Raw genomic sequence first — 25463 nt, forward strand, 5'->3', positions numbered from 1 at the left:
AGGTTAGGTCCATAAAAGGCTATTAGCCAGGGGATACATTGGTGTCCCTGGCCTCTGTTTGTCAGTGGCTGGAGAGGGATGGCAGGAGACAAATCAGACATTTTTATTGAAACCAGCAAAATACCCTTCGTCCTCCCGGCTCAGGCCACCTAAACAGCCCCCTTGTGGGTAGCATGTTGTCAGTGCTCTTCTGTGACTGCTACAAGTGCAGAACAAGCAGCATTGCTCCTCAGAGGCCTCCCTCACAACTTCAGTTGTCCATAAGAACGGCCGTACTGGGTCGGACCAACAGTCCATCCAGCCCAGTAGCCTGTCTGCCCACAGTGGCCAGCACCAGAGGGGGTGAACTGAAGACAACGATCAAGCGATTTCTCTCCTGCCGTCCTTCTCCAGCTTGACAGAGGCCAGGGGCACCATATCTATCCCCTAGCTAATAGCCTTTTATAGACTTAACCTCCAGGAATTTATCTAGCTTCTCTTTCAACTCTGTGGCTGTGTCTAGACTGGCAAGTTTTTCTGCAAAATCATTTGCTTTTGCAGAAAAACTTGCCAGCTGTCTACACTGGCCGCTTGAATTTCCAGAAAAGCACTGACGATCTCATGTAAAATCATCAGTGCTTTTCCGGAAATACTACGCTGCTGGGCCCATTTGGGCTAAAGTCCTTTTCGGAAAGACTTTTGCACAAAAGGGCCAGTGTAGACAGCACAGTACTGTTTTCCGCAAAAAAGCCCCGATCACAAAAATGGCGATCGGGGCTTTTTTGCGGAAAGCCACGTCTAGATTGGCCATGGATGCTTTTCCGTAAAAAGTGCTTTTGCGGAAAAGCATCCTGCCAATCTAGACGTGCTTTTCCAAAAATGCTTGTAACGGAAAACTTTTCCGTTAGAAGCATTTTTGGAAAATCATGCCAGTGTAGACGTAGCCTGTGGGTGCGTGTAGACTGGCAAGAGTTTGTGCAAAAGCAAAAACTTGCCTGCTGTCCACACTGGCCGCTTGAATTTGCGCAAGAACACTGACTTCGTAATGTACAAAGTCAATGTTTCTTGTGCAAATACTTTCACGCTCCTGCTCAGGAAAAAGCCCTCTTGTGCAAGAATACTTGCACAAGAGGGCCAGTGTAGACAGGGAAGTGTTTTGCGCAAAAAAGTCCCGATGGCTAAAATGGCGATCGGGGCTTTCTTGTGCAAAATCGCGTCTAGACTGGCCACGGATGCTTTTGCCAAAAGCAGCTGTGCCAATCTAGATGCTCTTTTGCAGAAATACTTTTAACAGAAAAACTTTTCCGTTAAAAGTATTTCTGCAAAATCATGCCAGTTAGATGTAGCCAGGTATAGTCCTAGCCTTCACAGCCTCCTCTGGCGAGGAGTTCCACAGGTTGACTACATGCTGTGTAAAGAACTTTCTTTTATTAGTTTTAAACCTGCTCCCCATTAATTTCATTTGGTGTCCTCTAGTTCTTCTAGTACAGCAGTGCAAGTTACAGGTGGAAAGACTGGGAGTGAAAAGCTGGTTCCTATCAGCCCCAAGCTCCTGGTGGATTTGTAAAGGAACCAGGTAGCTACTGCTTTTACTGCTTCAGTTCCTAGCTCCCTAGTTTTAGGAGTAGCACCGCAATCAGCTAGACTTGAACCAGGCACTTACACCCCCACTGTCACCTACTCCTGCTGTGAGCAGAAGAGGCCCAACACTTTGCTGAAGACAGCTCACTACAGCCTCCCAGTGCCCCAACGTGGCACTCCAGCCCTCTTCTTTCCCAGAGCTATAGGGCTCACAGGTGTGATCAGAACACACCAGTTACACATCCCATTTACAGCCCCTTCATTGTAACTCTTCCTCCCCCCCCAGTTTGGTATATTTAAGTGCAGCTGGGACCAGCTGTTGAAAAGTGACCAATGGGAACTTTACTAGCCAGAAGCAAAGGCCTGCAGCTGCATCAGTGCTTCCCTTATTTGAGGTTATGCTAAAAGGTTGTGTGTAGACTGGCATGATTTTCCACAAATGCTTTTAACGGAAAAGTTTTTCTGTTAAAAGCATTTGCAGAAAAGCACGTCTAGATTGACACGGACGCTTTTCTGTAAAAGCACTTCTTGTGGAAAAGCGTCCGTGCCAATCTAGATGTGCTTTTGCGCAAGAAAGCCCCGATGGCCATTTTCGCAATCAGGGCTTTTTTGTGCAAAACAATACCGCGTTGTCTACACTGGCCTTCTTGCGCAAAAGCATTCGCACAAGAGGGCTTTTGCCCGAACAGGAGCAGCATAGTATTTCCGCAAGAACACTGACAATCTTACAGGAGATCCTCAGTGTTCTTGCGGAAATTCAAGCGGCCAGTGTAGACAGCTGGAAAATATTTCCTGCAAAAGCAGCTGCTTTTGTGGAAAAACTTGCCAGTCTAGACACAGCCAAAGAGAAACTGCTTCTGCCCTTAGTAATAGCACAGAGGCCACGCTGGTGTAAAGTCTTACCCCTAGCAGTGACTGAGCCAAGCCCTTGGCCGGAGCAGAGGGGCAGGTAACTGAGGACGCCCACACGAGAGGTACGGGTCAGCGAGTTTATTGAACAGATTCACTGTGGCAGGCGGCGTCCGTGCGGGTCTCTGGCCAGAGGAAGGCGCCGATCTCGGCTCAGGCAGGAGGCGCCGGGTCCCTGGGCTCACTTCTCCTCCGTCTCGTACTTGTGCTTGACGTGCTTCCACAGCTTCTGCAGGGACAAGGACTGTCAGGTGCATGGGGGGGGGGGGGGGGGCCAGCCCGGGGGAATGGGGGGGGCCGGCTCAAGGGCAAGTCAGCGGCAGAGCCCGCCCCGCTGGGGGAGGGGAGGGGGGGCCCTTCTCAAGGGCACTGCGGGGGCCAGCCTCCCGGGGGAATGGGGGGGGCCCGGCTCAAGGGCGAGTCAGCGGCAGAGCCCGCCCCGCTGGGGGAGGGGAGGGGGGGCCCTTCTCAAGGGCAGCGGGGGGGCCCAGCCTGCCCGGGGGTGGGGGGGCGGCGCAGCGAAGGGCGCCGGGCCCGGCCCAAGGGCGAGTCAGCGGGGGGAGGGGCCGAGGGGGGGGCCGGCCGGGCCCGGGGGGGAGGGGCAGAGGGGGGGGCCGGCCGGGCCCGGGGGGAGGGGCCGAGGGGGGGGCCGCACCCCCTGGTTGAGGCGCGCGAAGAGCCCGTCGGCCGCCTGGTCGAAGCCGCGCTCGAAGAGCAGCGCCCCCAGCACCACGCTCAGCGCGAAGCCCGACGTGCGGCGGAGCAGCGCCCCGTACAGCCCGGCCGCCAGCGCCATCGCGGGTGCGCGCGCAGCCTGCCCGCCCCGCCCCGCCTTTACCCCGCCGCGGGGCACGCCGGGACAGCCCCGCCCCTCCCCCGCCGCGGGGCACGCCGGGACCCCCGCCCCTCCCCCGCCGCGGGGCACGCCGGGACACCCCGCCCCCCCCGCCGCGGGGCACGCCGGGACCCCCCGCCCCTCCCCCGCCGCGGCGCACGCCGGGAGATGGAGTCCCCGCGCGCCGAGCCCCGCCCCCCCGCCGCCAGGCGAGGACTCCAAGCCCCAGCAGGCCGCGCGCGCCGAGCCCGCTTCAGGTGAGCGGCCCCCCGGGTGCCCCCGCCCCCCCCGAGCAGCGCCCCCCCCCCCGCAGCGCTCCGGGCCTGGGAGGGCTCAGGCAGGCTAGGTCCAGTCACGGGGGTCGGGGCTGGGGGGGGGCAGGAGGGTGGGGGGGGCTGGGTGTTTCCTGGGGGGGGCAGGAGGGTGGGGGGGCTGGGTGTTTCCTGGGGGGGGCAGGAGGGTGGGGGGGGGGGCTGGGTGTTTCCTGGGGGGGCAGGAGGGTGGGGGGGGCTGGGTGTTTCCTAAGGGGGGGGGGGGGCTGGGTGGGGGGGGCAGGAGGGTGGGGGGGGCTGGGTGTTTCCTAAGGGGGGGGGGGGGCAGGAGGGTGGGGGGGGCTGGGTGTTTCCTGGGGGGGGCAGGAGGGTGGGGGGGCTGGGTGTTTCCTGGGGGGGCAGGAGGGTGGGGGGGGCTGGGTGTTTCCTGGGGGGCGCAGGAGGGTGGGGGGGCTGGGTGTTTCCTGGGGGGGCAGGAGGGTGGGGGGGGCTGGGTGTTTCCTGGGGGGGCGCAGGAGGGTGGGGGGGCTGGGTGTTTCCTGGGGGGCGCAGGAGGGTGGGGGGGGGGCTGGGTGTTTCCTGGGGGGGCAGGAGGGTGGGGGGGGCTGGGTGTTTCCTGGGGGGGCAGGAGGGTGGGGGGGCTGGGTGTTTCCTGGGGGGCGCAGGAGGGTGGGGGGGGCTGGGTGTTTCCTGGGGGGGGCAGGAGGGTGGGGGGGGCTGGGTGTTTCCTAGGGGGGCAGGAGGGTGGGGGGGCTGGGTGTTTCCTGGGGGGGCAGGAGGGTGGGGGGGGCTGGATGTTTCCCAAGGGGGGGGCAGGAGGGTGGGGGGGGCTGGGTGTTTCCTAAGGGGGGCAGGAGAGTGGGGGGGGCTGGGTGTTTCCTAAGGGTGGGGGGGCAGGAGGGTTGGGGGAGCTGGGTGTTTCCTGGGGGGGCAGGAGGGTGGTGGGGGCTGGGTGTTTCCTAGGGGGGCAGGAGAGTGGGGGGGCTGGGTGTTTCCTGGGGGGGCAGAAGGATTGGGGGGGCTGGGTGTTTCCTGGGGGGGCAGAAGGATTGGGGGGGCTGGGTGTTTCCTAGGGGGGCAGGAGGGTGGGGGGGGCTGGGTGTTTCCTAGGGGGGCAGAAGGATTGGGGGGGCTGGGTGTTTCCTAGGGGGGCAGGAGGGTGGGGGGGGCGGGGTGTTTCCAGGGGGGCGCTGATAGAGGTCGGGGAGCGGGTCGCTGGCTCCCCAGGTCTCTCACCACACAGACACTGCGCGGGGGCTAATGTAGCTGCAGCTCCTCAGGAGAGATCCGGGCCTTGTCGTGGATCGTTCTCTGGAGACGCCCGCGCCGTGCGCAGGGGCAGGCAGAGAAGCCAACAGGATGTGAGGAATCATTGCAAAAGGGGGAGAGAATAAGGCAGAGAATATCGTATTGCCCTTATAAATCCATGGTGCGCCCACATCTGGAACACGGCATCCAGGTGTGGTCCCCTCCTCTCCAAAAAGATCTACTGGCACTGGAGGTTCAGAGAAGGGCAACTAAAATGATTCGGGGTTTGGAACGGGTCCCGTATGAGGAGAGATTAAAGAGACGGGGACTTTCCAGCGTGGAAAAGAGGAGACTAAGAGGGGATAGGATAGAGGTCCGTAAAATCATAACTGGTGTGAAAAAAGTGAATAAGGAAACGTTATTGACTTGTTCCCACAATATAAGAACTAGGAGTCACCCAATCGAATGAACAGGCAGCAGATTTAAAACAAACACAAGGACATTTTTCTTCACCTGGCACACAGTTAACCTGTGGAACTCCTCGCCACAGGAGGTGGTAAAGGTTAGGGCTTGAACAGGGTTGAAAAAAGAGCTAGATATTAGCCAGGATGGATAGGACGGGTGTCCCTGGCCTCTGTTTCTCTGGATCACCTGAGGGCTCCCTGTTGTGTTGCCTCCCTCTGGGGCACCTGGGATTGGGCACCGTGGGCAGACAGGACGCCGGGCCAGATGGCCCGTTGGTCTGACCCACTCTGATGCTCTTCGCGGTGAGGTTTGTAGAAAGCAGTGTTTTCTGAAATCTCCCAGGCTCCTCTCTCCCTCTCGGCGTACAGCTCCGGCGGGCGCAAGCCCCTCTCTGGAGGCCGCAGGCGTGCGGCTCGCTGGGGATGCGCGCTGCAGCCGCTGGCCTCCCGGTGGCGCTGACCCGGCTCCGGCCCGATGGGGAAACGGTATTTCTGCGACTACTGCGACCGCTCCTTCCAAGACAACCTCCACAACAGGAAGAAGCACTTGAATGGGGTGCAGCATCTGAGGGCCAAGAAGGCCTGGTACGACCTCTTCCGAGGTGAGTCCGGCTCCTCTCAGGCGGGGGGCTGTGGGTGCCCCAGCCCCCTTCTCTCCACCGGCACGAGCTGCCTTGGCCCGGGGCGGGTGGCTGCCGAACTGGTTCCGAGGCGGCAGTTCCACTCCGGGTTTGAGATGAGGAGGAGAGAGCCAGGCAGTGTGGCCGGGATGCAAAGGAGAAGGCTCTTGCACCTCAGCTGGGGAGGCTGAGAGGAGGCCTGGGCTGGTGCAGACGAGAGCGGGAGTAACGAGGAGGCTCGGGGGGCTGGGAGAGGCAGGGGGTGTGCTGGGGGGGAGAGGATAGAGGTCTGTAAAATCATGACGGGTGTGGAGAAAGTGAGTAAGAAAAAGTCATTGACTTGTTCCCGCAATATAAGAACTAGGGGTCACCCAATCGAATGAATAGGCAGCAGATTTAAAACAAACCAAAGGAAGTTTTTCTTCACCTGGCACACAATTAACCTGTGGAACTCCTCGCCACAGGAGGTGGGAAAGGTTAGGGTTTGAACAGGGTTGAAAAAAGAGCTAGATATTAGCCAGGATGCGTAGGACGGGTGTCCCTGGCCTCTGTTTCTCTGAGCAGCCAGGGTACCCATTGGCACGGGAGTGGGGTGTCAGCTTGGTCTCCGGGGCTGTTCGCTGCCTGGGGGGGGTTTCCATGTGATTCCGGGGGGCTGCAGAGGGAGGGGCACGTGTTCCCAGCTCTCTTCTGCTTCCCTCCCCCAGACGCTGCCGCCGTCCTGCTGGAGGAGCAGGGCAAGAAGCCGTGCCGGAAGTTCCTGCAGACAGGTGGGTCTTGGCCGCGCGAGCTCCGAGATCTCGGTGCGCCGGGTTGGCCTGGCCCCCGGAGCGGCCCAGGGGGCGGGGGGGCCGCGTGGATGCCCGGGGGCACCTGCCCCGCTCTGAGCGGCTTCCCGGGGTCTCGTTCCAGGGCAGTGCGACTTCGGCTTCAACTGCCGGTTCTCCCACCTGACGGAGGCGGATCTGGAGAAGCTGAACGCCCAGGTGCAAGGTGAGGCTGGGGAGAGGGGCCAGGAGCGAGCTGCAGCCCAGCCGTGGGGTGGGAAAGCCTGCCAGCTGTGGGAATTGGCACCAGCAGGGGGCGCCAGGGCATCGCATCCCCCCCACTTTTCTGCCCCCCCCCAGCCTCTCCCCACAATTAAAGGGACAGGGCTTCTCCGATGGGCTTCCTGGGGCGTCTGAGGCACGCCCAGGGACCTGGATTCGGGGGGAGCTGGGCATGGGGATCAGGAAGATGCTTCCCTTGGCCAGTCTGGGGGGGAGGCCCGGCAACCCCCCACCCCCCACGATCTAGCCCAGTCAACGGGAGGGCAGCTGCAGGCCCAGTCCAGGGGCCAAGCTGCGTTCTCCTCCAAGCCAGCTGCTTGCCAGGCGGGGTTACCCTGGCAAAGGGGCAGCCTCTGGCTCCCGGGGGTCTGCAGGGTGCCACCTGCTCCCTCCAGGCCCGTCTCCTGCCTGCCCGGCAAAGCGCTGTGGGGCAGAAAGGCAGGCCCAGCGCAAGGCAGACGCAGGAGACACCTCTCCCCAGGGCATGCGAGCCCTGCCCGGTCCCTGCTACAGGGGAAACTGAGGCGCAGGGACTCGCTCCGGCGTGTCCGTGGCTGAGGACGATCGCTCCGACCTCCCCGGGGCCTCCTGATCAAGCCTGGGAGACGCTTTGGTTCCTGGTGAATCCCAGAGCGGCGGCTGGTGCCGAGGACGGATCCGGCTGCGTGCGCGCGGCGGCCGAGGAGCGGCGGGCGTGCCGGGGGGACCGGCCTGCGGGCTGGTGGTGGCCAGACCCCGCTCACCGTCTCCCCCGCAGATGAAAGGCGATCCAAGGAGGACGGCGGGGAGGTCCCAGCGAGCGCGGCCGAGGACTGGCTGGAGAAAAGGGCCAAGCGGCTCAGCTTAGCTCAGAACAGCAGGTACGGGCCGGCCCCCAGTGAGCGCAGAGGGTCTGCCCTGGCGTGGGGGGCCGGGCAGCCCGTGGCTGGCAAGCCTGGCGGGGGCGTGCGGCGTGCAAAGCTGGCCTTGCACGCACACACCGGGGATGCACTGGTGAACTGCGGCTGGGCCCCACGGTGGGGCAGGACTTGGCTGGCTTCCCTGCTGGCAAACTGAACCCTCCTTCCCCCTCCCTGGCGTGACCCTGCGGGGGAGAGACCTTGTCGCCCCAACGAGGCCAGGCCAGAGCTCCAGGGGGTCCCTGTCAGTCTTGGGGGTCTTAATTGACAGCCCCTTCCCCCGCTGCCTAGCTACCCAAGCCCCCCAACACCCCTTACGGACCCACAGCTGTGGAAATCCCCGCCGGGCTCACTCCGTGCCTCAGTTTCCCTATCTAGAGTGAGCCAGGGATGACTTTGCACAGCACGCGGAGGTGGAAATGCCACTGACGTGCCGAGTTCAGCGTCTCTGCCCTCTGCTTGCCCTCCCCCCGCCTTGCCCGTCTGCTTTGCCGGCGGTGGAACGGAGCCAGGCCCGCCCCACAGCCGGTGGTCAGCCTGCCGCTGCCTCGCTCCACCGACTGCCGCAGGCTTAATTGCTGCGGCTTGGTCCGGCGCCAGGCCTCTCTGGCTCTGGTCCCTCCTGCCGGGGCCTGGGAGCCTGCTGCCGGTGAACGCCGGCCCCAGGCAGCGCCTTCCCCCCCGGGGTTTCTCCTGTGCGGGGGCCTGTTCAGAGCTGTCAGAATCTTTGCGGGGCGTTGACACGCATGCAGAGAGCTGCCCAGCAGCGCTGAGTAACGGGGAAACTGAGGCACAGCCGGCGGCGGGAGGGGAGCAGCGTTCCGGAAGGGACCTGCCCTAGCGCTGCTGTTTCTTTCTCTCTCCCAGTTCGCCCTCAGAGAAGACGGTTTTCCAGTACCCGCCGGGCTGGCCTCCGATCCAGGACCTCCCTCCGTCCCTTCAGGCCCCGCCCCCTGGCGGGTGGCTGGTCCCACCCAACCTGCAGTGGGGATGACAGGGGGCGTTCTGCCCCACAGCGGAGAGCTCTGGTTGCTGGAGGAAATGTTCCCTGTTGCTTTGTTTTTTAATGAATAAAAATCCCTCGGCTCAGTCCGACGTGTGTTACCCCGGCTGGTTTTACCCCGGGCGTGGGCAGATGGTCCCGCCAAGGACCCTGCGGGTAAAGTGGCACCCTTAAGGCAGCTCTGTCCCTGGTGCTTTGCAGCTGGCAGGGGACACGTGCTCCGTTCCTAGTGACTTTCCTCTGGCCGCCGCGGTGGGCATGGGGGCAGCGGTTTTCTGTTGCTCTGTCTTGCAAAAAATCAAGGCAAAGCGTACATAGTCCTGAGCTTGCTTCTGGGGTTGCAGGCACACCCGGCCATGTGTCCCTTGACCTCCGTATTCAGCAACGTAATCCCAGCACGCCGTCGTGGGAGAAGAGGGAAGGTCCTTTCATGGACTGAAAACTGCTTCAAAGACAGGACACAAAGGGGAGGAATAAATGGTCAATTTTCGGAACGGAGAGGGGTAACTAGCGGTGTCAGTCCTAGGACCGATCCTGTTCAACGTATTCATAAATGATCCGGAGAAAGGGGTGAGCAGGGAGGTGGCAAAGTTTGCAGACGATACTAAACTGCTCAAGACCAAAGCAGACTATGAAGAACTTCAAAAAGATCTCCCCAAACTAAGTGATTGGGCAACTAAATGGCAAATGAAATTGAAGGTGGATAAACGTGAAGTACAGCACGTTGGAACACATCATCCCAACTATCTATACAATGTAGGGGACTCATTTGGCTCCAACTACTCAAGAGAGATCTTGGCGTCAGCGTGGATCGTTCTCTGAAAACATCCACTCAGTGTGCAGTGGCCGTAAAAAAGCAAACAGGGTGTTAGGAATCGTTTAAAAAGGGAGAGAGAATAAGACGGAGACTATCTTACTGCCGCTACGTAAAACCATGGTGCGCCCACGTCTTGAATACTGCGTACGGATGTGGTCAGCTCATCTCCGAAAAGATCTACTGGCACTGGAAAAGGGCAACAAACATTATTAGGGGTTGGAACGAGTCCCAGATGAGGAGAGATTGAAAAGACGGGGACTTTTCAGCTTAGAAAAGAGGAGGCTAAGAGGGCACCCATAAAATCAGGAGGTGTGGAAAAAGTGAATAAAGAAAAGTTAATTTACTTTATTCCCACAATAGAAGAATGGGGGGTCACCCAATGAAATGAAGAGGCAGCAGGTTTCAAGCAGACCAAAGGAACCAAGTATCAGAGAGGTAGCCGTGTTAGTCGCAAACGGACGTTTTTCTTCACGCAGCGCACAGCCAACCTGTGGAACTCCTCGCCGGAGGGTGTGAAGGCTAGAACGTAAAGGGTTCAAAAAAGAGCTAGATTCGTAGTGGTTAGGTCCATCAATGGCTGTTAGCCAGGCTGGGTAGGAAGGGTGTCCCTAGCACCAGACGGAGTTACCGGAGCCCCGGGGCAGGCGTCCAGCCTCCGAGCTGTGTCCGCTTGCTCCGAGGCAGCAAGCCAGCCTGATCCTTGCACCGTTAACAGCCTTGCCCCCCCCCACTGGTTTCTGTCCTCGGCGTTGCGGGGTAGTGTCAGTCCCTGGTTGGTTGTGGCGGCTGTCCACGCACAGTCACCAACAAGGCACTGACGCTCCACCACGGGCGTTTCCGACCGTTTCTCGGAAGGACAAGCGGTTTCGAGTGCAGCATTCCAGACCCCGGTACCGTCCGCGTCTGTCCCCCCCGTGGCAGGCTCCGATCCGTCCTGTTGCCCAGGCTATCCAGGAATTGTCTCCTTAAATAGACAGCGCTGGAGCCGGGCGATACCGGAGTGAGTGGTTGAAGGGCCGGGGGGGGAGCTCAGGAAATCCCGCACCCGGAGGGATCCGTGTCTTCTCTGCATGGGGGGGCTCAGACGGATTTCCCCTCCAGAGTGGGGGCAGCTTGGGGGGGGGGGCGGAGAACCCCTGGCTACTTAAACCCCTCCGAGGGCCCGGCTACAGGATGGCCGCTGGCCCGGGCGGACCTGTGGGTGGTCGCAGTCTGCAGAAACTCGGCCGCCCCCTCCATCCGCCAGCCACCGGCGCCTCCTTCCCCGCGGAGGGTGGGACGGCGACTGTGTCGCTGTGTGCGCAGCACCGGCACGGGGACAATCTACGGGCACGTGTGCATCCTGTGCCGTGGCAGGAACGCTGCTTGCTCTGGGTTCGCTGTTTGCCTTCGGGGAGGGAGGCATGGGCGAGGACGCGAGGGGTGTGCCTCAGTTTCCCTAGGCGCCGCACACTGGAGGAGGACGGGGCGGTGGCCGGGCGTGACTCACTGGGGCAGTACGTGCAGCCGCTCACGCCCTGAGGGCCCGGGGACAGCGGCTAACAGCTTGGGCCAGGAAAGGTGCGGGGAGAGGAGGCTTAGAGCGGGGGCGGGGGCAGGACTCGGGGTCCCTGCCCCCCAAGAGACATGGCCCTGGATGCGCTTGGGCCCGGCGTTAACACCGCTCCCGAGCCAGCCCGTGTCCCTGCGAACCAGGCTAGAGACACGGGGAGCCCATGGGGCCGGGCCCTGCCCCCCACGGCGGCTCCGCAGCACTCGCCGGCCCCGGGAGGCAGGTTGGAACCCCGGCCTGGGGGACTCCTCGGCTGTGGGGCAGGGGCTGGCAGAGCCGGGACCCCAGGCCCAGCCAAGGCCTCATCAGCAGGGGCTGCCTGGCCGGGGGCGGGGCCAGCTGAGCTGACGGGCAGAGCCACACCCCAGCTGCAGCCAATCAGAGGGGGAGGCAGGGCCAGGCGGGGTATTTAAGGGGTGGCTGCAGGGCGGGCGCTCCCTTGGGAGCAGGGCAGGGGCCATGGAGCTGCTGCTGCAGCCTGCACTGGGGGGGGGGTGTCCGGCCCCCTGCCCCCCCCAGCACCGCTCTGCCCCCCCCAGCACCCTGCTCTCTGGTGAGTGTGTCCCTGTCGGCCTGGGGTCCTCAGAGCACCCAGCCCCCCCGCCCTGGGCCCCCCAGAGCACCCAGCCCCCCCCGCCCTGGGCCCCCAGAGCACCCAGCCCCCCCCGCCCTGGGCCCCCAGAGCAGCCAGCCCCCCCCGCCCTGGGCCTCCCAGAGCAGCCAGCCCCCCCGCCCTGGGCCTCCCAGAGCAGCCAGCCCCCCCCGCCCTGGGCCCCCAGAGCACCCAGCCCCCCCCGCCCTGGGCCCCCAGAGCAGCCAGCCCCCCCCGCCCTGGGCCTCCCAGAGCAGCCAGCCCCCCCCGCCCTGGGCCCCCAGAGCACCCAGCCCCCCCCGCCCTGGGCCCCCAGAGCAGCCAGCCCCCCCCGCCCTGGGCCTCCCAGAGCAGCCAGCCCCCCCCGCCCTGGGCCTCCCAGAGCACCCAGCCCCCCCCGCCCTGGGCCCCCAGAGCAGCCAGCCCCCCCCGCCCTGGGCCCCCAGAGCAGCCAGCCGATCCCACTCTGGGACCCCCGAGCACCCAGCCCCCCCCACTCTGGGCCCCCCGAGCACCCAGGCCCCCCCACTCTGGGCCCCCCGAGCACCCAGCCCCCCGCCCTGGGCCCCCATCCAAGCGCTCACTCCCAGGATCAGCTCGAGCAAGAATATTTTGGGTTCCCGGGAAGACAGCGGCGGGGGGGCCCGGGCCCTGCCTCCAGCTGCAACCAGACCCGCTTGCCAGCCGGCAGAAGGGGTCTTGGGTCCCCGGACACGGCACAGCACGGACTGCTCGCACACGGACCGGGAGCAGCTGGGGCAGCCAGCCTGGGGAGAGCCCCCCCCGCCCCACGCCCGCCCAGCCTATCCCACACACCCAGCAACCGGCTCCAGCCCTAAAGACGGCCCTGCCGCCCCGTGTCCCCTTCCTGGAGACCCCGCCAGCGCCCCACCCCAGCCAGGCACGGGTGCAGTGGCCCAGGGAAACTGAGGCACACACATCAGAGCAGCGCAGGCCAGCAGGAAGGACAAGCAAAGAGAGCGAATACACTCCCACTTCCTCACAGGGGGATTGGACCTATAGGGGATACCAGCCCCCCGGGACTCCCCCCAGGCCACACGATTGGTGCAGGGGGCATGTGAATGCCGCCCCGATGATTAGCACGGTGCCCACAGACTCCACAGCCGACAGCGCGTGTTTCGGCGCGTGGGGCACAGGCTGGGGCGCGTGGGACAAAATTTATTCCGCACAGACGAGGGCACAAAGAGAGGGGCCTTGCTGAGGACAGAGTGGGGGGGGGCTCCCTTGGGATTTCCTCGGGCCCAGCAGGGAGGGCTCGGGGCCTGCAGGCCGGCACAGGGGGGGCTGTGGGTCAGGGGCTGGCAGAGCCGGGACCCCAGGCCCAGCCAAGGCCTCATCAGCTGGGGCTGCCTGGCCGGGGGCGGGGCCAGCTGAGCTGACGGGCAGAGCCACACCCCAGCTGCAGCCAATCAGAGGGGGAGGCGGGGCCAGGCGGGGTATTTAAGGGGCAGCTGCGGGGCGGGCGCTCCCTTGGGAGCAGGGCAGGGGCCATGGAGCTGCTGCTGCAGCCTGCACCGGGGTGACCGGCCCCCTGCCCCCCCAGCACCGCTCTGCCCCCCCCAGCACCCTGCTCTCTGGTGAGTGTGTCCCTGTCGGCCTGGGCCCCCCGAGCACCCAGCCCCCCCGCCCTGGGCCCCCCAGAGCACCCAGACCCCCCAGCCCTGAGCCCCAGAGCACCCAGACCCCCCAGCCCTGGACCCCAGAGCACTCAGACCCCCAAGCCCTGGGCCCCCGAGCACCCAGCCCCCCCCCGCCCTGGGCCCCCAGAGCACCCAGACCCCCCAGCCCTGAGCCCCAGAGCACCCAGACCCCCCAGCCCTGGACCCCAGAGCACTCAGACCCCCAAGCCCTGGGCCCCCGAGCACCCAGCCCCCCCCCGCCCTGGGCCCCCAGAGCACCCAGACCCCCCAGCCCTGAGCCCCAGAGCACCCAGACCCTCCAGCCCTGGACCCCAGAGCACTCAGACCCCCAAGCCCTGGGCCCCAGAGCACCCAGCCCCCCCCCCACCCTGGGCCCCAGAGCACCCAGCCCCCCCCAGCCCTGGACCCCAGAGCACGCAGACCCCCCAGCCCTGGGCCCCCTAGAGCACCCAGCCCCTCCGCCCTGGGCCCCCCAGAGCACCCAGCCCCCCCTGCCCTGGACCCCCAGAGCACCCAGACCCCCCAGCCCTGGGCCCCAGAACACCCAGCCCCCCACCCTGGGCCCCCCAGAGCACCCAGCCCCCCTGCCCTGGACCCCCAGAGCACCCAGCTCCCCCTGCCCTGGGGCATCCACTTCCCCCCTCCAACCCCGTCCTGGGGCCACCAGCCCCTCTCTTCCCTGGGTCCTCAGGGCAACCAGCCCCCCCTTCCACACACCCCTCTCCCCCTCGTGCCGGGGCCAGACAGGCCAAGCGCTCTGGGACGTGGGCCCTATAAACACACGGAACATGTAGGAGCCAGGCTACCCCTTGGCTATAGCCCTGGGGAGTCGGAAGGGGCGGGGCTCCCCCCAGGCCCTATAGACACGGGGAGCCCATGGGGGTTGGGCTCCCCCCAGGCCCTCTAGACACGGGGAGCCCATGGGGGTTGGGCTCCCCCCAGGCCCTCTAGACACGGGGAGCCCATGGGGGTTGGGCTCCCCCCAGGCCCTATAGACACGGGGAGCCCATGGGGGTTGGGCTCCCCCCAGGCCCTATAGACACGGGGAGCCCATGGGGGTTGGGCTCCCCCCAGGCCCTATAGACACGGGGAGCCCATGGGGGTTGGGCTCCCCCAGGCCCTATAGACACGGGGAGCCCATGGGGGTTGGGCTCCCCCAGGCCCTATAGACACGGGGAGCCCATGGGGGTTGGGCTCCCCCAGGCCCTATAGACACGGGGAGCCCATGGGGGTTGGGCTCCCCCCAGGCCCTATAGACACGGGGAGCCCATGGGGGTTGGGCTCCCCCAGGCCCTATAGACACGGGGAGCCCATGGGGGTTGGGCTCCCCCAGGCCCTATAGACACGGGGAGCCCATGGGGGTTGGGCTCCCCCCAGGCCCTATAGACACGGGGAGCCCATGGGGGTTGGGCTCCCCCCAGGCCCTATAGACACGGGGAGCCCATGGGGGTTGGGCTCCCCCAGGCCCTATAGACATGGGGAGCCCATGGGGCGGGTGTCACGGCTCATGGGTCGTGCCCACACATGGCCCCTCCGCTCCTGGGCGGACCCCCACCCTCCAGTGCGGCTGCGCCTTCTCGGGCAGCCCCTCCTCCCCAGGGGCCCCCTCCAGCGCGACGACCCCCTCTTGGGGGGCCCACTCTCAGCGGGGGTCGGGGGCGCCCCTCCACCTCCAGCCCCCCGCCTCTGCTCTGAGCCCCTCCCCTCCCCCTGACCCCCCCGGGTCTCCCCTCCCAGAGGGAATAGCGCCCCCCTGCAATAGCCCCTCCCCTTCCAGTGTCTCTCCCCAGGTAGCAGGGTCGCCCGGGGTCCCCTCTTCTCCGCCTCCCTCCCCGTCCAATGTTCCCCCCTCTCTGGGGTCCCCTCGGCCGCCCCTTGTCGGCAGGGCACCAGGCACCGCGGCGCCAACTCTGGGCCGTTCCCTGAAACAACACACTGCCCCCTTTGTCACGTTGAACCAGTAACCCCCGGGCACTGAGCGCCCCCTGTATGTAACCCCCCTTTGAATCCCCACGACTCCCCACTTCCTCACAGCCGGGCTCCCCCAGGCCCTATGGACACGGGGAGCCCATGGGGCCGGGCTGCTGAGAATGCGCCCGGCACAGAGGCCCTCTGCTTTGGATCGGGGCTCTGTGCCGCCGGTGCCCAGGCCAGGAGCGGGCCCTGGTCCTGCCGGTGTCACTGGCGCCCGCACAGCCCCAATCCCGGCTGTCCCTGCCTCCCCCCCTCTCCTGGGGCTCATCTCAGCTCCTCCCCCCACAAGGCCTGGCCCGAGGCGTCCCATCCCCCGCAGAGCTCGCCCCCGTGGGCGGGTCCCCGCCGGAGCAGAAGGGGCCGAAGGGCGCGGGGCGGCGTCGCTCCCAGCAAGTCCCGGGGCTGCGAGGCAGCGAGTCGGTGTTGGCAGCGAGGTCGAACTGGAGCAGCACCCAGCGCCGGAGAGCCAGGTCTGTCCACGAGCCACGCGGGGACCCGGGGTTTGCTGCTTCGTCTCTCCGGGCTGTTTGCAATTCCCCCAAATCCTTCTGCAGGGGGAGATCGTGGGACCCAGGCCTGAGCCGGGCAGGGGACGTGGGATCCAATGCGGGGGGGTTCCCTCATTTCAGGGCACAGAGGGGTGTATGTGGGGGGGGTCTTTGTTTCCACGGTGAGCCCACCAGCCACTCCAGGCCGGTGTCCCGGGGGACCGGCTCCGGTCTGCCCAGCGGGAGGGTTAGAAGAAGGTGCCGGCCTGTAATTTCCCACCCAGGTGCCCGGGGGACCGGCTGGACACGGGATCTAGTCGCTCGCTTGGCCAGGCTGCAGCTTGTCCCGGGAGGGCCAGACCCATCCCGCCTGGTCTCTGCCGGCCCGTCTCGGGCCCTCACCCTGCCCCTGGGCCAGCAACGCCAGAAGTGAGCCGGCACGAACCCACCGGCGGCCGGAGGCAGAGAGCCAGGCCGGTCGCGGTTCCGACCCGGCACAAACCCACCGGCGGCCGGAGGCAGAGAGCCGGGCCGGTCGCGGTTCCGACCCGGCACAAACCCACCGGCGGCCGGAGGGAGAGAGCCGGGCCGGTCGCGGTTCCGACCCGGCACAAACCCACCGGCGGCCGGAGGCAGAGAGCCGGGCCGGTCGCGGTTCCGACCCGGCACAAACCCACCGGCGGCCGGAGGGAGAGAGCCGGGCCGGTCGCGGTTCCGACCCGGCACAAACCCACCGGCGGCCGGAGGGAGAGAGCCGGGCCGGTCGCGGTACCGACCCGGCACAAACCCACCGGCGGCCGGAGGGAGAGAGCCGGGCCGGTCGCGGTACCGACCCGGCACAAACCCACCGGCGGCCGGAGGGAGAGAGCCGGGCCGGTCGCGGTACCGACCCGGCACAAACCCACCGGCGGCCGGAGGGAGAGAGCCGGGCCGGTCGCGGTACCGACCCGGCACAAACCCACCGGCGGCCGGAGGGAGAGAGCCGGGCCGGTCGCGGTTCCGACCCGGCACAAACCCACCGGCGGCCGGAGGGAGAGAGCCGGGCCGGTCGCGGTTCCGACCCGGCACAAACCCACCGGCGGCCGGAGGGAGAGAGCCGGGCCGGTCGCGGTTCCGACCCGGCACAAACCCACCGGCGGCCGGAGGGAGAGAGCCGGGCCGGTCGCGGTTCCGACCCGGCACAAACCCACCGGCGGCCGGAGGGAGAGAGCCGGGCCGGTCGCGGTTCCGACCCGGCACAAACCCACCGGCGGCCGGAGGGAGAGAGCCGGGCCGGTCGCGGTTCCGACCCGGCACAAACCCACCGGCGGCCGGAGGGAGAGAGCCGGGCCGGTCGCGGTGCCGACCCGGCACAAACCCACCGGCGGCCGGAGGGAGAGAGCCGGGCCGGTCGCGGTACCGACCCGGCACAAACCCACCGGCGGCCGGAGGCAGAGAGCCGGGCCGGTCGCGGTTCCGACCCGGCACAAACCCACCGGCGGCCGGAGGCAGAGAGCTGGGCCGACCCGGCACAAACCCACCGGCGGCCGGAGGCAGAGAGCCAGGCCGGTCGCGGTTCCGACCCGGCACAAACCCACCGGCGGCCGGAGGCAGAGAGCCGGGCCGGTCGCGGTTCCGACCCGGCACAAACACACCGGCGGCCGGAGGGAGAGAGCCGGGCCGGTCGCGGTGCCGACCCGGCACAAACCCACTGGCGGCCGGAGGGAGAGAGCCGGGCCGGTCGCGGTTCCGACCCGGCACAAACCCACTGGCGGCCGGAGGCAGAGAGCCGGGCCGGTCGCGGTTCCGACCCGGCACGAACCCACCGGCGGCCGGAGGCAGAGAGCCGGGCCGGTCGCGGTTCCGACCCGGCACGAACCCACCGGCGGCCGGAGGCAGAGAGCCGGGCCGGTCGCGGTTCCGACCCGGCACGAACCCACCGGCGGCCGGAGGCAGAGAGCCTGGCCGGTCGCGGTACCGACCCGGCACAAACCCACCGGCGGCCGGAGGCAGAGAGCCGGGCCGGTCGCGGTACCGACCCGGCACAAACCCACCGGCGGCCGGAGGGAGAGAGCCGGGCCGGTCGTGGTTCCGACCCGGCACAAACCCACCAGCGGCCGGAGGCAGAGAGCCGGGCCGGTCGCGGTTCCGACCCGGCACAAACCCACTGGCGGCCGGAGGCAGAGAGCCGGGCCGGTCGCGGTTCCGACCCGGCACAAACCCACCGGCGGCCGGAGGCAGAGAGCCGGGCCGGTCGCGGTACCGACCCGGCACAAACCCACCGGCGGCCGGAGGGAGAGAGCCGGGCCGGTCGTGGTTCCGACCCGGCACAAACCCACCAGCGGCCGGAGGCAGAGAGCCGGGCCGGTCGCGGTTCCGACCCGGCACAAACCCACTGGCGGCCGGAGGCAGAGAGCCGGGCCGGTCGCGGTTCCGACCCGGCACAAACCCACCGGCGGCCGGAGGCAGAGAGCCGGGCCGGTCGCGGTACCGACCCGGCACAAACCCACCGGCGGCCGGAGGGAGAGAGCCGGGCCGGTCGCGGTTCCGACCCGGCACAAACCCACCGGCGGCCGGAGGCAGAGTCTATTTGGAATCATGGGAAGGTGGGCGGGCGAAGCCTTATGGGAGGGACACTGGACCCGTGTCCAACTGATTGCTTGGGACAAATAATTACGAAAGGATCAAGGGGTGCGGGTCACAGGTTCAAAATAAGGGAGCCGGACGGGGACACCGAGCAGAGAGCCCCGGCCAGCGCCCACTGCTCCTCAAAGCTGTCGATGGAGCCAGCGGGCGCCGCCCAGAGGAACTCTGCCCGGATTCGTGAGACCAGGGAGGAACGGAAATAGGCCCCCAGTCGCAGAGAACCCCTCGCCCAGCATGCTCCTCCTGGTACTGTAGATGCTGGTCTTAGCCAGGGCCAGGAGCAGGCTGACGAGGTCTCGCGACGTTGTGGGGCCACGGATGGGGTGTGCGTAAATGAATAGGTGGGGGGAGAAGTGCAGCCAGAACCTCAATAGGGGCTGCACCCTGGCGCATTCGAGGTAGGCGTGCGCCAGGTTCTCCCTCGCGCCGCAGAAGGGCAGGTGTCCGGGATGGGGTGAACCGCGCCACGTACACGCCCGTGCTCACGGCCCCATGGAGGAGCCGCCAACTGATGTCCCCGATGGGCCGCGGGACTAGATCGGAATAGACGCTGGCCCACCAGGGTTCCCCACCCTCTACGGGTCTTAGATAGTCCCGCCATTTGGTATCAGGGCGGGACACGAGGCTGGGGAAATGCAGGGTGTGGAGCACGAGCGTGTACAGATGCTGCCTTGGCGCGGTTTGGAAACAGACCGGCGGCAGATTTTGCAGCCGGCTGGGGGTCCAGGGGTGGGGAGGCCGGGGGGGCCCGTGGAACAGGGGCCCAATAATAAGGGCCGGAGGCTTTGCAGGAGGGGAGGGGCGGGGTGTACCCTCTCGCAGGGACCGCTGCAGGAAGTCGAGAGCGGGCCGCGGCAAAGCCGCCTTCACCTCCTGGAGTAGGCGCAGGGGGGTTCGGGGGGTGGAGAGCCCCATGCGCCGAGCGAGCGCCCGGGGGTCCACCCAGTCCCCCCTGTCGTAGTCCAGGAGGTCCCCGACCATGGTGGTTTCTGCCAGGATCAGCCTCCGGCGCCCCGAGGGAGACTCCGCCACCTGCACGCACAAGGCTGGATTGTGGAGCAGGGGCTCCGCGAGGAGGTCTGCTCCCTCGGAGGCCACAACGGACCTGGTCGCCGAGAACAGCTTCCAGGTCTGGAGGAGGTCCTGGTAGAATTCCGGCAGCTCTGGGAGGTCTCGCGGGAGGCCCCTCGGGTGGATAAGGAAGAGCTGCCGGTCGTATCGGAGCCCTCGGAGGCGGCGGAGGAAGGTGCGCGCCAAGGTGCTCCATGCCGGACTACCTGCACTAAAGAGGAGTCTCTGCAGGGCCTGGAGGCGGAAGGTCCGGACCCGGCTGCGCACACAGACCAGGCCCTGACCCCCCTCCTCCAGGGGGGGAGACAGGACCCCTGCAGAGACCCAGTGCAGTCCTGGCCAAAGGAACCCCAAAGCTGCCCTCTGGAGTTTGGCCGGGACCTCCGGGGCCGGGCGCAGGGTGTTGAGCCGGTGCCAGAGCATGGACAGGACCAGCTGATTGAGCACCAGCGCTCTCCCGCGAAGGGAGAGACACCGGAGCAGCCCTGCCCATCTCCGCAGCCGCTCACCCACCCTGGCCTCCAAACCCTGCCAGTTCTCCGGCGGAGAGGGATGCGTGGCGGATAAATAGACGCCCAGATAGAGCAGCGGACCCGCGCTCCACCTGATGGCCTGAAGCGCGGGTGGGAGGGAGCCGGCCCGCCACCCGTCCCCGACCACCAGGCCAGAGCTCTTGACCCAGTTGACTCGGGCGGAGGAGGCTGCCGAGTAGACACCTTGGCAAGCCTCCACCCGCGCCAGGTCGCCCGGGTCCTGGACCACGAGGAGCACGTCATCGGCGTACGCCGACAGGACCAGCCGCAGCTCCGGCTCCCGAAGCACCAACCCCGTCAACCTCCTACGGAGGAGACAGAGGAAGGGCTCGATCGCCAGAGCATACAGCTGGCCTGACAGCGGACACCCCTGGCGCACCCCCCGCCCGAAGCTGACCGGCTCGGTCAGGGTCCAGTTGAGCCTGATCAAACACTCCGCGAGGGCGTACAGCACCCGGAGAAAACCCACAAACCGGGGCCCGAAGCCGAAGGCCTGCAGGGTGCCCAGGAGATACCCGTGGTCCATCCTGTCGAACGCCTTCTCCTGGTCCAGGGACAGGAGGGCGAACGACAAGCCGTCCCTACACCCGAGCTCTAAGAGATCCCGGACCAAATACAAGTTGTCAAATATACTACGGCCCGGGACGGTGTAGGTCTGGTCGGGATGGATCACGTCCGCCAGCACGGACCACAGTCGCAGCAAGGTGGCTTTCGCTACGATCTTGTAGTCCGTGCTGAGGAGCGAGACGGGACGCCAATTCCGTGGGTCGCGGAGGTCCCCCCTCTTCGGCAGCAAGGCGAGCACCGCCCGCCTGCACGACAGAGGGAGGACCCCGCTCTCCAGGGACTCGGCCCAGACGGTGACGAGGTCCGGGCCGAGGACGTCCCAGAACACGTGGTAGAGCTCCACGGTCAGCCCGTCCATGCCCGGGTTTTGTTGTTGGGCATGAGACGGAGGGCTTCCGAGAGCTCGGCCAGAGTGAGAGGCAGCTCCAGCCGGTCTCGGTCGCCCGCGCTGACCGTCGGGAGCTCGGTCCAGAGCGCCCTGCAGGCGTCGGCTTCGGTCGGATCCGGGGAGAACAAACTGGCGTAGAAGGCCCTGGCCCTTCCGCGCATCTCCGCCGGATCCGTGAGGGGGGCGCCGTCCTCCGCCAAGAGGCAGGTGACGTGCTTTTTGGCCCCCCTCCTTTTCTCCAGGGCGTAGAAGAAGCAGGAGCCGCGATCCATCTCCCGAAGGAGGTGGATGCGAGATCGAACAAAAGCACCCCGGGCCCTGTGATCTTCCAGGGCCCGGAGCTCCTCCCGCTTCTCCCGGCACGCCTCGCGGAGGAGTGGATCCTCGGGGGCGGACGCCAGGCGCCCCTCCAGCTTCAAGACCTCCCGTTCCAACTGCTCTATCGCCGCATCCCTCCGCCGGCTGGCGCCCCGGGAGTAGTCACGGCAGAAGAGCCGGGCGCGCACCTTCCCCACATCCCACCATTGCCGCGCCGAGGGAAAGGCGGGCCGCTGCCCCCGCCAGGCCTGCCAGAACTCCCGGAAGGACGCCACGAAGCCCACGTCCTCCAGCAAGCTATTGTTAAAATGCCAATAGGCCGGCCCCAGCCTCTCCGAAGTCAGAGAGGCCTTCACGGCCACCAGATGGTGGTGCGTGAACGGGGCCGGCCGGACGCTGGAGGAGTGGGCCCGCGCCAGATGGAATCGCGATAGGTAAATGCGATCCAACCGGGAGTGGCTCGACCGCTCGTTCCCCACCCGGACGTAAGTGAAGGTGGTACTGTCGTCCGGATGGTGGTCTCGCCAGACGTCCACCAGGGGGTGATGTTCCACGATCTCCCTGAGGACGTCCGCGAGTCCTACACGGTCCCGTGGTCCATCCAGGGTGGTGTTGAAGTCCCCGCCCAGGACCAGGCCCTCGCGAGGATCCAGAGTGCCGAGGAAGGGGGCCGCCTGCCGATAAAAGGTGACCTGGTCCGGGCCCGCGTTCGAGGCATAGACGTTGACCAGGTTCAACGTCCGCCCCTCCACGCGGGCCCGGACGTGCAGCAGGCGACCCGGGACAACCTGGGCAGTCCCCAGCACCTCGGGCCGTAGGGCAGGGGAGAACAGGGTGGCCACCCCGGCCGAGTGAGCGCTGAGGTGGCTAAAATACACCCCGTCCCCCCACTCCAGCCGCCAGCCAGCCTCGACGGCTGGAGTCGTGTGGGTCTCTTGCAGGAAAACCACCGAGCACCCCCCCTCCCGAAGGAAGGAGAGCACCCGGCTCCTGTGGAGACCCGCCCTACAGCCCCGGGCGTTCAATGTTGCAAAGGTGGTACAATTCATAGTGAGGGCTGGGGCGGATCCTCGCGGACAGGCGAGTCGGCGGCCTCACGCAGCCCCGCAGCAGACCGCTCCCCGACCCGAAGGTCAGGAGAGCGTCCCAAAACCTGCGGGTCCGGCGGTAGGCCGCGTCGTCCTGCCTACTGGTCCCTCTCCCCTCCTGCAACAGGGCTCTAGTGGCCTGGAGGATGGAGTGGAAGTCCCCCCAGCGCTGGAGGGCGAGCTGCACCTTTCCTTTCGCCCCGCGGTTATCCGCGAGGAATTGGCGCAGCTCGCCCCTCAGCACCGAGGGGGAACCAGGACTCTCCTCCGCCCGGGCCCCCGGATGAGACTCGCGGGCCACGGAGACGGACAAGCAGGGATCCGATCCCCGACGCGGCGCCGTTACTGCTGGCGCCGCGCTGCCCACCCCCGACCCCGGCAGGGAAGGAGGCGGCGGGGGGAACAAGGCAGCCCCCAACGGGTTGGGGACCGGGGATACAAAAACGACCCCCGAAGGGCCGCCCGCAGCTAGCGGGAACGAGACGGCCCTCGCGGGGGTGGCACTGGCGGATGTTTGGGGGGGCGGTAGGGACGGATCGGGCAGCACGACGGGGACCAGGATGGGAAAAGAAGGGGGGGACGGCAGGGGAGGGGTAGGTTCAGGGCCGGGCAGTGGGTCGGGGACAGGGAATGGGGCAGAGGTGGGGGTAGGGAAGGGATCGGGAACAGGGGAGGACTCGGGGCTGGAGATGGGTTCGTAAAGGGTGGAAGCGGGAGTAGGGGGGGGATCGGGACGTGGGAGGGGATCGGGATCCTGGACGGGGTCTGGGAAGGGGTCCCCAGTGGCGGCAGTCGGGGCCGATGACGGGGCAGGTGAGGGGGCGGCAGCGGCCACCTGGGCGTACGCTCTGGGGGCCTTGGTTGGGTCACCCCCAGAGCTGGTGGAGGGGACAGCAGGGGGAGGAGGGGCTGCGGGGGGTGGGGCAGCTTTGGCCGTGGTGGAAGGGGGGAGGAAGGAGGCACAGATGACAAGGGGGGGGACGAGGGTTAACCACCCCTCCCCACCGGACAACAGGCAAGGGAGGGGGGTGTCTGTGAGGGAAAGGGGTTATGGGACCCATGTGGGAGTGCAGTGAACAGGGGGACTAACTAAAAAAAAAGGGGGGGGGGACCAAGGGCTCAGGGCGGGGGGGGGGGGCAAAGCAGACCGGGTGGTGCTCAAGGGCTGGCGGGTGGCGGGGGGGGGGGGGTAAAATGGAGGCAAACAGCAGCTGGGTGGGGCGGGGCACACACTCTGGGGCAGGGGCGGGGCAGGTAAGTGGTGGGTAAGTGACTTTGGGAAGCAAACTAGGCTAGCAGGGAGGGGCGGGCAGTGGGGAAAAAACCAAGCTGCTGGGGTGGGGTGGGTGACTGGGGGTGAGGGTGGGGGAGGGGGGCCAAGTCCAGAAGAGGGGGGGGGAGCACGCCCACGAGCGCTGTGGGGGCTCGACCTTGCCCACGGCTGCAGCAGAGTCCCGGGTGGAGGGCGGGGCAGCAAACCCCACCAGGGGGAGAAGAGCCAGTCCAGGTGGTGAAGGGCGGTGGAGGGGGCGCTGGGGGTGGTGGCAGCGGGGGGGGGGGGGCTCTGAGCCTCTCCCCCAGCCCCCCTTTCAACAGTTCAGTGCACCACCACCCCGGAGCAGATGAGAAAAGCTCAGTTTTTAAACAACCCCCCTCCCCAGTTCCTGATGGTGACGATCTCCTCTTCTCCCCCTCAGCGGGGTGCAGCAGGGGAAGGCCCCCGGGGGGTGGGTGCGGGTGGGGTGATCCTCCTCCTCTGGAGCGGTGGAGGGGAGAGGGAGGGCAGCCGGCAGCCCCCCCCCCCCCCAGGCAGCGACAGCAGCAGGTGGCGGTGGTGGTGGTGGGGTGCAGCGACGTCCGGGGAGCAGGCCTCAGCAGACGGACGGGCAGGGAGGCAGCTGGGTGGGGAGGGCTCCGACTGGTGCAGGAGCAGGAACCAGGCACCAGTGGGGTGGGGGGAGAAGGAAGAGGGCAGCCCCTGCACCCCGCTGCCTCTCCTCCTTCCCACGAGTTTAGTGGGGGAGAGTGGGCCCCCACTGAGCCGGAGGAACCCCTCTGGGAGCACAAACCCACCGGCGGCCAGAGGCAGAGAGAGGTGCATCTCTTCTATCCTTCCTGTCAAAGGTAGGGGCCCGGGCAGAGAGAGGTGCATCCTGGAGGTGAATGCCTGGCTGCGACGATGGTGTCGCTAGGAGGGATTCGGCTTCCTTGATCACGGGGTGCTCTTCCAGGAAGGACTGCTTGGCGGAGATGGAGTTCACCTTTCCAGGAGCGGGAAGGCCTTGTTTGGACACAGACTGGCTAACCTTGTGAGGAGGGCTTTAAACTAGGTTCGACGGGGGCAGGTGAGCAAAGCCCACAGGTAAGTGCTGAATGTGCGGGACTGGGAGATGGGTTGGAAATGGGGGGGACTATGGCCTATAATGGCAAGGAGAAAGGAGGGTCAGGGCACAAGAGGGAGGCAAGATCAAATCAGTATCTTAGATGCCTATATACAAATGCGAGAAGTATGGGTAATAAGCAGGAAGAACTGGAATTGCTAACCAATAAATACAACTGTGATATCATTGGTATTACAGAAACCTGGTGGGATGGGACGCATGATTGGAATATCGGTATGGAAGGGTACGGCTTGCTCAGGAAGGACAGACAGGGAAAAAAGGGAGGAGGGGTTGCCTTGTATATTAAAAATGTACACACTTGGACTGAAGTGGAGATGAACGTAGGAGATAGCTGTGTAGAGAGTCTCTGGGTTAAGCTAAAAGGGGTAAAAAACGAGGGTGATATCATGCTAGGAGTCTACTACAGGCCACCTAGCCAGGTGGAAGAGGTGGATGAGGCCTTTTTTAAACAATTAACAAAACTAGCCAAAGCCCAAGATTTGGTGCTGATGGGGGACTTCAACTATCCAGACATATGTTGGGAAACTA

The 25463-nt window shown here is 66.0% G+C and overlaps 2 protein-coding genes across 6 annotated transcripts; one reads left to right on the forward strand and one right to left on the reverse strand.

Moving 5' to 3' along the window:
• Positions 1-2535: 2535 nt before the first annotated feature.
• Positions 2536-3302, reverse strand: UQCR10 (ubiquinol-cytochrome c reductase, complex III subunit X). The gene is made up of 2 exons (XM_075897877.2): positions 3125-3302; positions 2536-2698 (listed from the first exon to the last, which is right to left on the reverse strand). Exons 1-2 carry the CDS (start codon positions 3263-3265, stop codon positions 2651-2653), a joined length of 189 nt encoding a protein of 62 aa, XP_075753992.1. The 5' UTR covers positions 3266-3302; the 3' UTR covers positions 2536-2650.
• ZMAT5 (zinc finger matrin-type 5) lies at positions 2580-8948 on the forward strand. 5 transcript variants are annotated; one of them, XM_075897873.2, is made up of 6 exons: positions 2580-2720; positions 5658-5890; positions 6616-6678; positions 6821-6901; positions 7715-7817; positions 8724-8948. In XM_075897873.2, the coding sequence occupies exons 2-6, from the start codon at positions 5764-5766 to the stop codon at positions 8848-8850; spliced, it is 501 nt and encodes a 166-aa protein (XP_075753988.1). In that variant the 5' UTR covers positions 2580-2720; positions 5658-5763; the 3' UTR covers positions 8851-8948. The 5 variants fall into 5 exon arrangements, with proteins under 5 accessions (XP_075753988.1, XP_089631253.1, XP_075753991.1 ...); XM_089775127.1 differs by lacking the exon at positions 2580-2720 and adding an exon at positions 3419-3561; XM_075897876.2 differs by lacking the exon at positions 2580-2720 and adding an exon at positions 4741-5035.
• Positions 8949-25463: the final 16515 nt, after the last annotated feature.

Source organism: Pelodiscus sinensis, chromosome Z, assembly GCF_052426305.1.
Source record: "Pelodiscus sinensis isolate ZL-2025 chromosome Z, ASM5242630v1, whole genome shotgun sequence".
Classification (NCBI taxonomy): Eukaryota; Metazoa; Chordata; order Testudines; family Trionychidae; genus Pelodiscus; species Pelodiscus sinensis.

Bases quoted from the DNA above. Each gene is read 5' to 3' on its own strand.
- UQCR10 (XM_075897877.2), bottom strand. From the start codon at position 3,265: ATGGCGCTGGCGGCCGGGCTGTACGGGGCGCTGCTCCGCCGCACGTCG. The intron at 2,699-3,124 runs GTGCGGCCCCCC...TTGTCCCTGCAG, and splicing joins TCGCGCGCCTCAACCAGGGG to AAGCTGTGGAAGCACGTCAA.
- ZMAT5 (XM_075897873.2), top strand. From the start codon at position 5,764: ATGGGGAAACGGTATTTCTGCGACTACTGCGACCGCTCCTTCCAAGAC. The intron at 5,891-6,615 runs GTGAGTCCGGCT...TCCCTCCCCCAG, and splicing joins CTGGTACGACCTCTTCCGAG to ACGCTGCCGCCGTCCTGCTG. The intron at 6,679-6,820 runs GTGGGTCTTGGC...GTCTCGTTCCAG, and splicing joins CCGGAAGTTCCTGCAGACAG to GGCAGTGCGACTTCGGCTTC.